The sequence below is a fragment of the Molossus molossus genome, unplaced genomic scaffold (assembly GCF_014108415.1).
Source record: "Molossus molossus isolate mMolMol1 unplaced genomic scaffold, mMolMol1.p scaffold_m16_p_15, whole genome shotgun sequence".
Lineage (NCBI taxonomy): Eukaryota > Metazoa > Chordata > Mammalia > Chiroptera > Molossidae > Molossus > Molossus molossus.
The window spans coordinates 45,953,808-45,971,177 of NW_023425350.1; the positions used below are offsets into that span (position 1 = coordinate 45,953,808).

Consider the following 17,370-nt stretch of genomic DNA (forward strand, 5'->3'; position numbering starts at 1 on the left):
TTAGTAAAAATATGTTCCTTAGGTACAGAGATTATCGCTTTTTCTCCTTCCACATTCTTTTCATATTGGAAGAATGATTTCCTTTCTCCTCCCTTCTTCCTGAAGGAGACTAAAAGTTTTTCCTATTGGGATATTGATTTTAAGCTGGTTATTCATATTTAGAAACAAAAGACTGAGAAAACCTTTGACCCCTTTCCTGCCCAAGAGATTCAGACAGAAAAACCTGCTTCAGAAAGGAAATCTTAGGATGTTCCCCTTAGCCTAATTTTAATTAAGTATGGTGAACAGGAGGGCAGGCAGGGTCTGTTAGCTAGGTGTCCCATTGTTTCTGGGTTCCCTAGCAAGAATTCGCTGCCATGTGTGTTCCGCTCTGCCTCAACTACCTGTAAATCACCCATTCTCACTTCTAAAATCTAAGATCCTGTCCCTGAACCCCTTTTTCCTTTGTCCAAAATGGCATACATACTCAATTTTGCCTCCCTGTTTTTGGAATTTTCATGCTTATGTGAATTCCCATGAACATGTATTAAAATTAAAATTTCTCCTGTTAATCTGTCTCTTAATTTGATTATTAGCTCAACTAGAATAACCTAGAAAGTAGGAGGAAAATTATTATATATGTTTATATATGTAACATATTATATATATGTATATGTGTGTGTGTGTGTGTGTGTGTCCCTATATCCCCTCTGCTTTTGTACACACCTAAGCTGGCTACTTAGTGTGAGTTCACACTCACTGCTTCTTCCTCTCTCTGTGTGGAGAGCTGAGCTCATTCATTATTGAAGAAGGGTAGAGTGTCATTCTTTTGTCAGTGTTTTGAAAGGATACTAAACAGGCATTTAATAAATTAAGCATCCATAAATATTGAATTATGTACATTTACCATTCTATTTTAATATTTATAAAGTTCTTAAGGCAACACTCACGTAGATAAATTTTTCCTGAGTGCTATATTTTAGGAAAGGCTTATTATATTCCTTTATTCTCCTCTTTTTTTTTTTCCCAGCTTAAAATTAGTTGTCTTCCAGATGCATGCACTCTTCAACTTACCTGAAGCAAAAGAATCACTAAAATCTTCTTAAATTCATTTTTGTCCTTTAATTTGAAAATTACAAGTTTTAATTTAGTTTATCTGGAGAAACTTGAATTGTTTAACACTGGGTTTTTACATGATTGTGTAGCAAGACAGAATAACCATAAGAATATATATTTGTCAGGAAAAACAGAGTACACATTTGGCAGCACAGCTTCTTTATATTTTCAAAACAAGATTAATCACACCGACCTGGTTTTAGGTAACTGTTTTAAAAAGAGGTAGGTGTTTTCCACAGACAAATTCCTTACTTAAAATTTTTATGTTCTCATTTCATTTTGTCTCTCTCTCTGTGATAATCAATTAAACAGAAAGTGAATTAAAAACTTCAGTCCCATTATGGATAGTCTTTAGGAGGATGGCTTTATGCAGTTTTGAAGGGGCACCTGAGCAAGCATTTTAATCCAAACCTTCAGGAGCCCTGGAGAAATTTTGGTGCCTATGATTTGCTCATGAAATTGCTGGTGTCACATACGTATGATGAGCACAGCCTCATGAGATCCTGCTCTGCAACCTCATTCCATGAAAATCGTGAATTTTAACCTGTCAGCCTCTCACTTTGTTTTTAACACACAGAAGCAAGTCTGTCACTGATTGTCCTCTTAAATGGCCACATTCAAGATGCTAAATTATGTTTCATCAAGAAATACAGATGTGGCAGAGCATGATCAGAGGAAACAGTCTGCCAAAAAAAAATTGCATGCTATGATTTACAATATTGAAAGGAATGATTCATACTCTTAAAAGATATATAATTGTGCTAATGTGAGTACCACAAGCACAGTGAATTTTACCTTTTGTTACTTGTATTCTAAGATGTATTCTAAGTTTTTAGAATAGTTTCTGGCACATATAGGTGTTCAATAAATATGTCAAGTGAATGAATGATCAAGACAATATAGATGAGGAAAAGGCATTATTTCTAATCCATTCTTATATTCCCTGATTCATGATTATTCGAGTCCTCTCATGAGTACAGATGCCTTGACTTACATTTTTAATTACATGAAGTAGTGTATCCTGTGATCCTAAGGAAAATCAACACAGAACAGGTAAATTTAAACTGGGGAAAGAAGTTGGGGTACTCATGATCTTACAGAATGAGGTACTAGGAACTGAAAATAATTTTTAGGATAGAGTGCCTGAGATACCGCCCAAAAGGCAAGGTGACATCAGGAAAGAAGAGGCAGACATACAAACAAACATTACCTACTTTGTAATTTTGCACAGGGTCGCCTGGAATCCTACACCACAAGCAAAGCATGTTTAAGTAAGTAGAGTACAAAAATAGACTGAGAAGTTCCTATACCTACTGATAAAACTATTGGACAAAAAAGATTAAATATACAATAATTGAAGAGAATTTGTTTTTATCTCAGACCAAAGTAATTTTAACTTACTTAAACATACCGCAACTAAATTTTAAAGAATCAAACATGTGACCTATTTTTATTTGCTGTTTCAGAACAGACTACTTTAAAAGATACGTTTATAACAAGCATACATCAGAGCAGTATTACATAAAATTGGAGGTAAACTTAAGGACTGACCATAATCCAGCTTCTGTCAATTAAAATGATAGCAAATCTTTTAGATAATAAATAAACTATGGAACAAAATACTAAGTCAATTTGATTAATAAAACTGGGGGCCAATAGTATATTATCTCTTTTTTTTTTTAACCTTTGCTTGAACTCACGATATCTATCTAGCCCATCTGTAGACATGTGTTACAATATTATATAACCAGAATAATTACACAGGCCTTCAAGATATATGTAAAAACCACAAGTATAATTTTCTAGACCGTGATGTTCTAGTATAGTCAAGTATTACAAAAAAACAAAAATGAGTAATATGTCATTGATGGGTATGACTCGTAGGACATTAGTCAATGCACTTTCCAGTAAGGAGTCTGATAAACAGATGTAATGGGAAACAGGAGAGATTTTTTTAGTAAAATTTTCAACTTCATATTTTTACTCTTGAGAGAAACATATGGTTCAATACTTAACAGACTTAGCAGTGGTAGGAAGCCTGTGAAACTGTTTGCAGCCACATCTTTAGGGTTTCTCTCAGAATTCTTTTAATGACTTCCTTTCTTCCTAATGCTAAATACAGATATAGCCCTCTTTTATTCATTTGTATCATTATTTATTATAATCAGTATGAATATTACCTAAAGGAAATTTTTATTTATACCTAAAAAAAAAAAAAACTACCATAGTTCAGTTGGACAACTTTTTTTTTTAAAGGAAAATATTACTACTTTTTGTTCTCCCAATTCTGCAAATGGTTTTGAAAATGATGCTAGTGCATACAAATTCCATCTTCCTTGGTTACTCTCACACTTTCAAATCTCATTTCCCTCTTTGCTAATCAGAACTTGGGCAAGCAGTCAAGAGCTGAACTAGCAACAAAGGTGACTGATGCTCAACCCTACAGTATTGAGCTACAGCCCTTTAAATCTCTTCTGTTCAAGGTCTGCATTGAACAGTAGGGTAAGCTGAACTCATGGTTAGCACCAAGTAGCCTCTGCTAAGGGAAGAAGAAAACTGTATAGACTTATAACCAGGTAAAATCTGACTGATGTTAAAGTAAAGAAAGGCCCTAACAGAGCTTTTAAAGTAAGTAATCAGCCCTGGCCGGTTTGGCTGAGTGGTTAGAGCGTTGGCCTGCGGTCCAGAGAGACCCAGGTTCAGTTCCCGTTAGGGGCATGTGCCTTGGTTGCGGTTTGTCCCTGGTCCTTGTTGGGTCGTGCGGGTGGCAGCCACTCAATGTGTTCCTTTCACATCGATGTCTCTCTCTCTCTCTCTTCCTCTCTCTCCCTCCCACTCTGTCTGAATAAAAAATGGAGAACTGTCCTCAGGTAAGGATTAAAAAATAATAATAATAATAATAATAATAATAATAAATTAAATAAGTAATCAAAAGAGAACATAGTACATAGAACTTAACAACAAAAGAAAGATAACTTAAAACTTAAGCTATTTCTAAGAAAGAGAAGACTTTTTAATAAGGAGAAATATTTTTTTAGCGGGAGTAAGAAACAGTTTTTGTTTGTTTGTTTTTTAGTATACATCCTTTAGTTTTCCTTTACACATAATAAGGCAAGAAAGAAAATGTCAATATAGACTATAATTAAGGACATTTTCTTTTTCTTTTTAATTCAGAAAGGATTAAGTTAGGTTAAAAAAAGTAGCTTCCTCTTCATAAACGCTGATTTAGCAATTGTTTGATATGAATTCCTCACCTAGGAAGCTGCTTAGCACATTTTTTTTTCCTCTTGATTCACTGTCTGATTCATCACAGAGACAGGATGAGCCAATTCTGGACTTCACTGAGATCCATCATTTACCCCCACATAGCATTGCTCAATTCCTGGTGTAGGGCAGGGAAGACAGTAGAAGATTTAATGTATCATAAGTAGATTTAGTAAGCCTAGTATCTGGTGAGCCATGAGTGGCCATATGTTACTCCCTAACCCTGCCAAGTTGGCTAAGTTTCAATCACTGGGCTTCAAGTTCCTCCCTTAGTAGTCTAATTCATTTTGGGGATGGAGCCTTTAACTGAGCCCCAGTCCACTTGGCTGAGCAGTTGATCTATCTCTGGATCAAGATTGAATCCTATTTCCTATACCTCTAGCTTCTGACTAGAATTCTTTTCTGAAGGTGATGATAACCCTAAACCATAGAAATAGTGCCTGCTTATTTTGGAGCATTGCTTACTGCCTGAATATCTGCCTGAAATAACATTGAGACTGGCACCCTTTCACACTTAGGTATTAGGGAGGATCTCCCAATACCTAAGGAGATGTTGTGTGGAGAAAAAAAGCAAAGATTTGGAACCTGACAGACTTGGGATTGATCCCAGCTCTGTTACTAAATTTTAGATAAATCACTGATCTCCTCTAAGCCCATTTCCTCATCTGTAAAAATGAGAGGAGTGATACATACTTACATGACAACTGTAAAAATTAAATAAGATAAATAATGTAAAGCATCTACTACAGTATCTGCATATAAAAGCTGCTTACCAAATTATAGCTATTGTGGTTACTAGCAAATTTAAGAATAAAACTAAAATAATTTATCCAACAAATGTTTATGAAGTGCCCATTAGTTGCCAAGTATTGTATTAAGCTCTGGGGGTAGGGGGTAAGGTGGAGGTGGGGGAGTACAAAGGTAAAGATGAAATAAATGGTCCTTTAGTGGGGAAAAAGAATAAGCAAATAGACATCTTCAACACACTATGCTGTGGATAGTGCGATGACAGATGTCAACCCAGGGTGATAAGGATAGTTATAGGTGGGGAATCTAAACTAGAAGAGATGATTCTGGAAAACATCCTAAAGAAAAGAACTGATTAGGAGGCAAGGCGGATAAAAGGTGCTCCTGGAAGAAGTGTGAAAGAAGTTGGCGGATTTAGGAAACTGTGTAGTTGGATAATGGAGCAGGGAAGTAATCAGAGAGGAAAATGGAAAGGCAAGTAGGTATCTCTCCTGATGGCCCTTGTCGCTAAACTAAGGAGTTTGGAATTAAACCTGAGGGCTGTGAGTGGTTGCTGATGAGTATTAAGCAAAGGAGCAAAGGAGCAACATGATCAGATTATATTTTAGAAAAAATCACTCCAAAACACTTGTGACATCTTGGATTTGAATAACACTGAAAACAAAGGCAGAAGAACCACTGTAGTAGAAGCCTATGTGCTACTCAAGAAGTATCCTCTTCTCCTTTTAATTTTGTAATGTTAATGTCATGCCAAAATGATTCCAAAGGTGTTACAATAATTTTAAAAACTTTAAAAAATAAATAAAATATATTTTATTTCTTGATTTAAAAAAAACATAATTATACATCTTCATTGGTGATTAAAATGAAACTCTTGGACCCCTACATCTGCTCCCACTTCTATGATATTAACATTCTGCATATGGTAGTCATAGATCTGACTGAAAATGACTTAATAAATGGAAATTCTATTTAATGTGAAATGCTTAGTCTTTCAGCAATTACTGTGGAGCTATGTCCACACTAAATTCTATAAGTGTTATTTACAATTTAAATAAAAAATTAAAATTCTCAAATTTGTAAAATACTTGGTACTTTTATAATATATGTATATATATCACATTCCATTTTTAATCCTAAATGCTGGCAAAAAAAATTAAACTTTTTGAGAAATGACTGTAAAAGAACTTAAGGGAACTGAATTATAATTAAAGGCATCTGTTGAGTAACACATACAGATACAATATTAGGTAAAGAATGTCAGATAGTGGTTGTTGAAGCCTCTATTTCTCATGTGATCAAGCTGACCAGATCATACAAAAAGGGCATGCTCCAACCGGTGCCCAGCTCTGAATTGTCCCATTTTATATTTGTGCTTTGCCATTTATCTGTTATTCCTTAATATTGGCTTCCATTTGTGTAGTAGACACTGAGGTCATCTCTTCAACATCTATCCCACCTCTTGACATTGTGCATCAGCCATATGGTTGAAGGAACTGACCTGGGCAACTGAGGCAGGCCCCAATTAAGTCTGACTCAATCAAGAAAATCTGATCCTAAACCAGGTAGCACACTCCTTTGGAAACAGGTTGTTTTAGAAATAGCCACATGACTATATCTAGGCCAAAGAAACATAACAAAAATTGCTTAGTGACTTGTAGGGAAAACTTCCTCATCCTTACGTGAGAGTCTTTAGAAGAGATAGCATCTTTTTTTGAACAAAGAAGCACATATCTCCAATTGTTTCTATTAGGCTATGACCACAAGGAAAATACCTTAGAACTGATATTATAATAGATCCTTGATGACATTGTTAAACTGTGATTCAACCAACTCTGAAGCCCATTTTACCTCTGGACTTCCACTTGTATATACCAGTTTGAGTTGGGTTTCTGTTACTTATATATAGCTGAACGCATTCTAAATAATGCAGTTTCCTATCACTTTTGCCTACCACTTTGCTTCTAACCTGATGTACCACTGGCTATCTTTCTTAGCTCTAACCATCAGTACTCTTCTATCTAGTTATTTCTAGTGAACATTTTGGTTGTCTATCCAGTATTTGTTCTTAGCTTCTTCCACTAGACATTATCATGCAGGATAGGTTGAGTGAACTTGGTGCAGCCATGAAAGAAGGTAGCTTGAGGACAAAGTTGATGTGCTGAAAGTGACAAAATGGAAAAAAAAATATAAAGAAAAACCTTGAGTCCTTGATAATGTCATTTAACAGCTGTAGTACACTACTTTCAGCCTTCTTATTATCGAACTAACAAATATTGTCATTTTTAAGACAATTTGAGTTGGGGTATTCTGTTGTTTGAATATGAAAACAACCAAATTGGCTTTCCAACTCGGGCTGGCATAATGGCTCCTGCAGAGAAGGGTGGGGAGAAGAAGAAGGACCATTCTGCCATCAATGAGGTAGTGACCAGAGAGCACACCATCAACATTCACAAGCACATCCATGGAGTGGGTTTCAAGAAGCATGCCCCTCGAGCACTCAAGGAGATCCAGAAATTTTCCATGAAGGAGATGGGAACTCCAAATATATGCATTGACACCAGGCTGAACAAAGCTGTCTGGGCCAAAGTAATAAGGAATGTGCCATACTGTATCCGGGTGCGGTTGTCCAGAAAACGTAATGAGGATGAAGATTCACCAAACAAGCTCTATACATTGGTCACCTGTGTACCTGTTACCACTTTAAAAAATCTACAAACAGTTAATGTGGATGAGAACTGACTGTTGATTGTTGAATAAAGTTATAAAATTGAAAAAAAAAAAGAAAAGAAAAAAGAAAGAAAGCAAACAACCAAATTGATAATCTATTACCAAAATATCGGATGCTGCAAATTACAAACCCCAGATTGTAGAAATGGATAAACGGAAGTGTTAAACCAGAGGCCAATGAGGATCCCAGTGTTCCAGACTGAGAAGAAAGTCACTCTTGTACATTTCATTGAATTGGCACTTTGTACCTGAGACACAACCTTTTGAGATTCTAGTGTTAGGAAAACATAGACACTCATAGAAGGAAAATAATGAGAATGTTGGTGTGTGCTGGCTATTTCTTATGGGTTTCACTGAAAACCTATAATAAAGAGGAAAGCTTGGGCTAAAAGCAGAGAAGAACATGGGAGGCAGCAGTAGGAGACAAGCTTAGCTGCCAAAGTTTTTTCTCCTAAGGATCCTGTTGAACAATCTACATTGGGCAATGGCAACTAGTTTTGTGCCAAATATAAAATTACAAATGAATTCTCCACCTAAATCCATTGTTTCCAATTGCATTGGAAAGGTCATCAAAATGATCTTTTGAGGGCAAAGGTGATCAAAATGTGGACCAGGGGAATGGGCACATCTGAGTTCTAGATTTGGAGTTCTCAGACCCAAAGACTAAGACTATGTGCTCTCTGGCTATATTTACTGGCTTATAAAATTGGACGAAAGAAAAAAAATCAGGACCTACTAAGTTTTTAAGGGAATTAACTTCCAAAGACATTCTAAGCCTGGCCAATCCATAATGAACAATTTTGTAATAGTTCAATCTCTAAGGCACCCTCCTACCCCCAGACTTCTAAACTTGCACTAACAGAAAGTGTTAAAAACTCCAATACCTATCTCAAATGTGGTCATAGAAGACAATCAACAAGGAAAATATTTCCAAAGGACAGAACTAAGGGCCATGGAGGGCAAAGGATCCTCCTAGGAAACAGGTTCAGAAGCTACCAGATTAGTTGACCAAGGAATTCATCACTACTTGGGTGGAAAGTCCTCTCTCTCCTTTCTCATAGGGTATGATATGGACTATGAAACATTGTCCACTGGGTGTCATTTCCTTTGCAAGTTAGTTTGAATTGTAGTTATCCTATTTCTTCTCCATTGTTGTATATTAAACATATTTGGGTTAGAAAACTTATCTTTAAGCCATGGGTCTCTGATTCACAAGGAGCATGTCTAGCCCTAACCAAGAGGTTTTGCCCTTGGAACTGGATATGGTTACTGGCTGAGACTGTGTTGTTTCCAACTGGGGATATAATGAATATGGCTTATGTAGGTATGGACATTTTTTTAGATTGTATGTGTGGACAGAGTAAGGTATAAAACTTGATTTATCATATGTGATACTGTTGATTGTCTACTCCACCTCCATTCCCCCTTCTTCCTTATTGAAAGAGCCCTACAAACAATTTATTCAGGTACCCATCCTCTTCTACATGCCCATGTGCATAAGAAGAGATTGGTCTCATGCCCATTCCCAAAGGGTAAATTCTAGGCCAATCATGATTCTCCTATTCCCTTGCCGGTAATTGTTTTTGACATGGGCAAGCTAAGCAATGAGATGTGAGGAGAAGTTTGCTAGAAGACTTTTGGTAAAAACTTTTTAAAGAAGACACAAAAAAGTCATTTCATTTCTGTCTGTGTGCTATACTTTATCATGTCAGCTTATGATGCATGGACCTGTTGCAGCCACCTTGTGACCATGAGGAGAGATTTATACTAAGTACAAAGCTGATATGCTTAAGAGAGGAAAACAATGGAAAGAAACAGGGTCCTTCACACAATGAATTAAACAGTCTTATAGCCTCTCTACTTCAGGATTTCTTGTTGTATATAATAATAAATATTCCTATTGCTCAAGTCAATTTATATTGAGGATGTCTTGCAGTTCTTAGCATCCTCACTGATATGTCTTGGTCTCACCCATTGATTGTAGTTTTCACCTGCTTAATATTTTGTAATGCAAACTTCCTTTGAAGGAGGAGCACTGTACACTAACCGAGACACTATATTCAAGTGTACTGTTTTCTAGCATGAATACATTTATTCATTTATGCCACACAAATATTAATTCAGATTCTAGTCCTTCATTATCTGTTATGGGTTGAATTGCATCTTCCTAAAAATTCTATGTTGAAGTTCTAACCCATGGGCCCTCAGAATGTGACCTTATTTGGAGATAAGGTCTTTACAGAGGTAATCAAGTAAAAATGAAGTTATTAGGGACGGTCCTAATCCAGTATGTCTGATGCACTTATAAAAAGAGGAAATTTGAACATAGACACTCATTGAAGGAAAATAAAGTGAAGAGACATAGAGATGATGGCCATCTACAAGCTGAGGAGAGAGGCTTGGCACAGATCCTTCCCTTCTGAAATTGCTTTCAGAAGAAACCAATTCTGCCAATACTTTCATGTCAGACTTCTAGCTTCCAAAACCGTAAAACAATAAATTTCTATTGTTTAAGCCACTCAGTTTGTGGTACTTTGTTATGGAAGTCCTAGCAAATTAATGTAGTATCTGTGCCATTTCTTTTAGAAATTAAGAAGGAGTTTCTCTTTCTTAATAGATTTAACAAACAAATAGAATAATGTTACAATACAATACTATGCATTCATTTACTTACTCTGTTTAATTTAAAAAGTATTTATTGAGCGATTAATATATCCCAGGACTTGTTAAATGCTAGGTTCACATAGAAGAATAGGTTACTTCCTGTTCTCAAAGAGCTCAGTAAAGTAGCTGACTGTGTTGTTGAGTTTAAACTAATTAAGAGAAGTTATTCTCAAAAACTTTAGAAAAAACTATTTATAATTTAACAAGTCATATACCAATTGCAAATCATTCTTGTGTATACAGTAAAGCAGATTTCTATCATAAATATTCATGATAAATAAATGTTATGTTCATGAAAGGAATAAAGTTGCATTAATCTTAAAATATTTGATTATTAAATCAGATAGACTTTTCTATAATCAGTCTTAATTGGTGAGGCTTTGTCCAAAAGATTTGCAATTAACAATTTTGTAAAAGTTACTTAGGACTAGCAATCCTAGGATGTGGAGATTATAAAGGAAGAGGTAGTAAAAAAAAAAAAAAAAAAAAAAAAAGGCATTAAAAAAGGTGGTCCTCGTTTTCACATAATCTAATAGAATACCAAGACAATGAAAAAAGATATAATTATACCTACAAAGTAAGGTGTCAAAAAAAGAAATCTAAGTGATGAAAAAAAGCTACCACTAGGAAGGGATAGTTTTGGAAAGCTTTCATGTAGAAGGTGATAATTTTTGTGCTCAGTTTTACTTTATTGATTCAGTGACTTGGCCAAGGTCTCAGAGATAGTGGAAATTTTAGGAAAATACCAAAGTAGCCTCAACTTGAATCTTTCCTTGACTCTACCCTTTGTGGTGACAACCACTCAATAACAGTAACCTCAGTGGGTTGCAGTAGCAGCAGTCTTTTCTTAAGAGACCTGATTCTACGGTAATATAAGAGATTTGCAAATATTTTCTGCAAAGGGTCAATGGTAAATATTTTAGGTCTTACGGGCCACAAACAGCCTTTGTCTCAGTCTTCTTTTCTTGTTTGTAATGCTTTACAAATGTAAAAACAATTTTCAGCTTGCCCACCAATTAAAAAACAGGCTAAGTACACTGCTGATGGGAATGCAGACTGGTGTAACCACTATGGAAAACAATATGGTGTTACCTCAAAAAATTAAAAATTGAACTTCCATTTGACCCAGTGATCCCACTTCTAGGAATACCCTAAGAAGCCTGAAACACCAATCACAAAGAATATATGTACCCCCATGTTCGTAGCAGCACTATTTACAATAGCTAAGATCTGGGAACAACCCAAATGTCTATCTGTAGACTAATAGATAAAAAAACTGTGGTACATATACACAATGGAGTACTATGCAACTGTAAGAAAGAAAGATCTCTTATCCTTTGAGACGACATGGAGGGACCAGGAAAATATTATCCTAAGCAAAACTAGCTAAATAGAGAAAGACAAGTATCATATGATCTCACTTATTTATGGAATATAATGAACATAACAGTCTGAGGAATGGGGTAGTCCCAGAGATGTGGAAGTAGGGCACAGACTGACAGTCCCCAAAAGAGGGGGTAGTGGGGGAGAGATAAACCACAGAACTTATATGCATGTATGCATGAACAATGGACATGGACAACAAAGCTAAGGACAGGGCGGGGAGAGAGGGGGAGGGGGGAATCAATGGAGGAAAAAGGAGAAACATCTGTAAGAAAAATTAATTAATTAATTAATTAAAAAAAAAAAAACAGGCTAAGGACCAGATTTGGCCCCTGGGTGAGTACTTTGCCAATGCCTGTTATAGGTCAGAGTGTCAGTCTATATACTTTCCTCTGGACCAGGCAAAATGAAAAATAAATAAATAAATAAATAAATAAATAAATAAATAAATAGGGCAATGTAGTAAGCTAAAGTCATTAAATTTAAAGGACTATTCTCTGTTCTGAAATCATGTCCTCCTTCTATTGGGGGGAAGAATCATTAATATGTTCTCTCTTTTACAGAATAATAATGACATAGATAGTACCTATTCATAGTTACCTATGTAACTCTATAAAGTCCAGCCCATACTCAAGCTGAGGAAAGAGTGAGGATGGTAAGCACCACTTTTTCAAGGGAGAGGCATCAAAGAATTTATGGATGTATCTTTAAACTACCACAAATAGCCCTGGCTGGTTTGGCTCAGTGGTTGGAACATCAGCCTGCGGACCAGAGAGTCCTGGGTTCGGTTCCCGCTAGGGGCACATACCAAAATAAATAAATAAACAAACAAACTACCACAAATAGCAAGAAACAGCACATTGCCTCTTCTCTAATGTCCTCAGCAATTTAGCTTTAACCTCAAACTTGCATACCCTGTCATCATCGTTAAAGGTGGTTTATTATTCTCAGTCTGCTAATGGGAAGGAGGTCCCAGTCACCAGCATCAAGTAGTTTATCAAATATCAACCCATAAACAGCAAACACCATTCACACAGATTTCTTTATATAATAGTGTATCCAGTGCTATTTTGTTTCACAGTAAGGTTTACAGATGTCCTGAATAATGTCCCAAAGAACTACCTTGCTGACCTTAATCCAGCATTGTGAAGAATATTGGACTGAGTTTCTTAGAGAAACATTTCCTACCAATAATAGTTTTAAAAAATTGTACAGTATACAACAACTTCTCACCTAATAATTTTGCTGCATTGCACCTAGTCTAGTAAATGTATATCAGAAAAGTTATTTATGTTATTGTTAATCTATACAGATTAAATAACAAGATATATGGCCCGGCTGGTGTGGTTCAGTAGTTGAGTGTTGACCCATGCACCAAGAGGTCACTGGTTCGATGTCTGGTCAGGGCACATGTCTAGGTTGTGGGCTCAATCCCCAGTTGGGGGCATGTAGGAGGCGGCCAATCGATGTTCTCTCTCATCGATGTTTCTATCTCTCTCTCCCTCTCCCTACTTCTCTCTAAAATTAAGAATAAACAAACAAAAAGAACAAGATACATGGAAATATATTCTGTTTCTTCCACCTATAAGAGAAAGAATAAGAGTTCAGAAAAGTTATAATTTCTTTAGAACATTCTTAACCAACTACTGGAGGTAGTTTAGGACATTACTCTAAGCATGGCACATTCTACCCAAACTCCAACCAAGTGAAACACTAGGTTTCATACTTGTACCCGCTCAGGAAAGAACCCTTTTCACATGGTCATAACACAAAAAAGCTCAAGGTTCCTTCTTTGTAGTTCCATTTAGTCCTATTAACATCATCTATAGGTCTTGGAAACTGCAACTTTAAGTAAAATGACATATAATAAAACCAATATATCATAGGCTTATTGATATACACAAGAGTTAAGTTCCTACAGCATATTTCTGGTCACAGAAACATCACCAAATAAATAAATACCCAAAACACTTCTAAAATTAACATCAAAATAAATGTGAGCTATATATACATTTCAGAAAGATTAATAAAAACAAGATCATTATTTTCCAGCTTGCTTATTCTAGTTCAGGGTGGTAAGTGGCCAATGTCTTTCCAGCAGCTTAGGACATCAGGCAGGACCCCACTCTGAATAGGATGCCTTTCCATCTTAGAGCACTCATATCCACACTCATTCAGACTGGGGCAATTAGACACCACAGTTCACCTCATGTGCGCATCTTTGGGATGTGGGAGGAAACCAGAGTACCCAAGGAAAACCCACACAGGTATGGGAGAATGTGAAAAAACTCCACACAGACAGTGGCCCTTTTTTCTCTCATCAACGTTATAATGAAACAAGGTTATTCCAGGACCTGCTGTAGATCGTTTTATAACATTTCTAGAGACCCTGACATTTCAAAGGCTCAAACCTTGAAAACTGTCTATGGAGTATGCACTTCAAAAGGTGGTCAGAAGAGGCTGTGCCTGTCCACCAGCATTTGTTTTTCAAACTACTGATGTTTATCATTAATTATCAACGGAAATTTATCATTCAGCTTCTAAATGGAACTATGTCTCATGAAATTCTGATATTTTTACTCTGACATTCATTCATTGGCAGAGATACCAACCCTGAGAGCAGACAATGTTGTGAACTATGAATTTCGAACATACAAGAAAAAAATAAACTTGGTCATCAGATGTATTGCTTGCAATGAATTTTTAAATTTATTGCAAGCAATAAATATATAGATTAAATGCTAAAAATAGCATGGTATTTCTTTTTGGCAGAATTGGTAAAGTATAAACTCAAAAATATCTTTTCATATTATATTGTTGAGTAATACAGAACTAGCATATATCAAAAGTTGAAAAACTTGGCTCTTTGCCTAAGTAACTTTGAGTGGTGAGTTATATAATTTGGTAGTACTTACCATCTGCCTTAACCCCTATCTCTTTCTTTTTCTGAGTCTTTAAAATTATTTTTCTGGGTACGTTAAAAATAGCTTTTAATATAGAAATTACTGTTCAAACATTACATTTATTTTATTATGTTTCATTATTTTTACAAAATAGATAATATCTTAGTTCATTCAGACTGCTATAACAAAATACCATAGACTGGACTTACACACAACAGAAATTTATTTCTCACAGTTTTGGAGGCTGGGAAGTCTGAGTTCGAGGCACCAGTAGATTCAGTGTCTAGTGAGATTTTGCTTCTGTGGTTCATAGACAGCTCTCTTTTCACTGTGTCCTCACATGTTGAAAATGGGGAAGGAGCTCTGTGGGGTCTCTTTTACCAGAGAACTAATCCCATTCATGAGGGCTCCACCTTCATGACATAATCACCTCTCAAAGGCCCCACCTCCAAATACCATCACATTGGGGATTATGTTTCAGCATATAAAATTTGGCAGGAAACAAATATTCAGTTTAGAGCAAACAATAAGAAAGAAAAGTAAATGATTTCCTACTAGCTCACTTATTTAATATTACTCAGGAGGTTACAGTTAAGACCTCAGACCTCTCTCGATTACACTCACCACATACTAAAATCAGTGTTCAACTACATGAAAGGCATTATCAGACATGCTTTGGGAAAACAGATTATTGAACACAAATACACATATTTTCAGTGTTTAGTTTTAGATATATCCTTAACATCACTGACAATTAAATACCATGCTTTTATATTTAATTTCACATTGTTCTCTGAGTCTTCTATTTTCACATCTCTTCTATCACCAGAAAACTACATGTGACAAAAGTTGGCATTGAATTGAAATAGCTGTCTTTGAGGGGTAGTTTTTATTTAAAAACAGCTTTATCCTAGATGATATTGTACTTTGTAATGAGATTGTGACGAACTATAAAATTTTATCTGGCTCAATTCTCCCTTTCATATCCAGAGTAGGGCTGGTACCATACCTTTCCATGCACATTAAGGAGAAGCATCTTTTTTGGTTCCTATTCCATGCATTTGGAAGCATAGACATGTCCTGGAGAACAAGTCAGTTAATTGCTCATATCCCATCTCTGTGTCTGTGACCTTATGCTTCTTACCGCAAGGTAGCCAGATCCAACCTTTGCAAAATAATGTAGGTGAGCAGCAAGAATGGCTTAACAGAATTCTTGGTAAAATAGCTCTCTTCTTCTAACTCCTTCTTCTTCAGACCTATCTCCTTGTCATATGTGACAAGAACATATGTAAAGTGCATGCCAGGGTGTCTCTGTCTGGAAACAGGAGCAAAAGGAAAGCTAGCCATGTCATATCATATTTATGCAGTTTCATTCTCATTTATAGAAGTGAAAGTGTCAGGGCCAACAACTTAAATATAAAGAATTAGATGTACTTTTGACAATACTGCTTTCTATTGAAAACCTTTATGTTCAGTGAGAACACCTACCTAATCCCATTTAAAATCTCAGTGACTCCAAGTGGAATTAGGCAGTTAGAGGTCACCTTTATTATTGATAAGGCTGTTTGGGAAATGAGGATTAGGGCTGAGGTCCAAATGAGCTAGCTAATTGACATACTCTGCCCCAACCCACCACTACTGCTGCCCCTAAACCAAGCACTGAACAGAATGTGAGTCTGTTGAGGGCTGAAAGTTTATGTTCTTTTTAATAGATTAACTCCACTCAATTATAATCTGTGGATTTATGACTGTCAGCTGTTAACCAGATGGGGTAAAAGGCCAAAGTATTACTTTGGGGAAAGCCCCTTAGCGGTTCTCAACCTGTGGGTCACGACCCCTTTGGGGGTCAAATGACCCTTTCACAGGGGTCACCTAAGACATAACAGTAGCAAAATTACAGTTATGAAGTAACAATGAAAATAATTTTATGGTTGGGGGTCACCACAACATGAGGAACTGTATTAAAGGGTCACGGCATCAGGAAGGTTGAGAACCACTGCTCCACACGGAAACGAAAGGAGTCGGGAGAAGGCACACCACTTCCCAGCAGTGATGAGGGACAAAGTTATAGGAATCTAGTGACTAAAAGCCTCCATTTTACTTCAAGATAATTCTAGAACAGTCTAATAAGAATGTACTATAAATTATTAATACAGAACTCCAGTCTATTCTTTTAAAAAAAATTTTATTGATTAATTTTAGAGAGAAAGAGAGGAACATCAATTTATTGTTCCACATATTTATGCATTCATTGGTTGCTTCTTATATGTGCCCTGACCGGGGATTAAACTTGCAAGCTTTGCATATAACCAACTAAGCTACCCAGCCAGGGCCTCTTAATAATATATGACTTTTATTGACTTCTCTTAAATATAGTAGCAAAAATTAATAAACTTAAGTATTACTAAATGTATTAAGTAATTTTCCTCTCAAAGTTATATCACAAAAATTTACCTTACATTGTAAATAATTACCTTACATTGTTAAATTGTGAATAATTTTAACAACAAACTTATTGTAAAGGAATTGATACTGAAGATAGAACCATTCTATATGAAAGAATTTTAAGATAAAAATTGAGAAG

General features: G+C 35.9%; 1 protein-coding gene across 1 annotated transcript; it reads left to right on the plus strand.

The window, feature by feature from the left end:
* Positions 1 to 7,454: 7,454 nt before the first annotated feature.
* On the plus strand, positions 7,455 to 7,879 carry LOC118631061 (60S ribosomal protein L31-like). Its single transcript, XM_036263397.1, has one exon. The coding sequence runs from the start codon at positions 7,471 to 7,473 to the stop codon at positions 7,846 to 7,848; it is 378 nt and encodes a 125-aa protein (XP_036119290.1). The 5' UTR covers positions 7,455 to 7,470; the 3' UTR covers positions 7,849 to 7,879.
* Positions 7,880 to 17,370: the final 9,491 nt, after the last annotated feature.

What these genes read in the sequence shown, in the direction of transcription:
- LOC118631061 (XM_036263397.1), top strand. Translation starts at nt 7,471, where the DNA reads ATGGCTCCTGCAGAGAAGGGTGGGGAGAAGAAGAAGGACCATTCTGCC.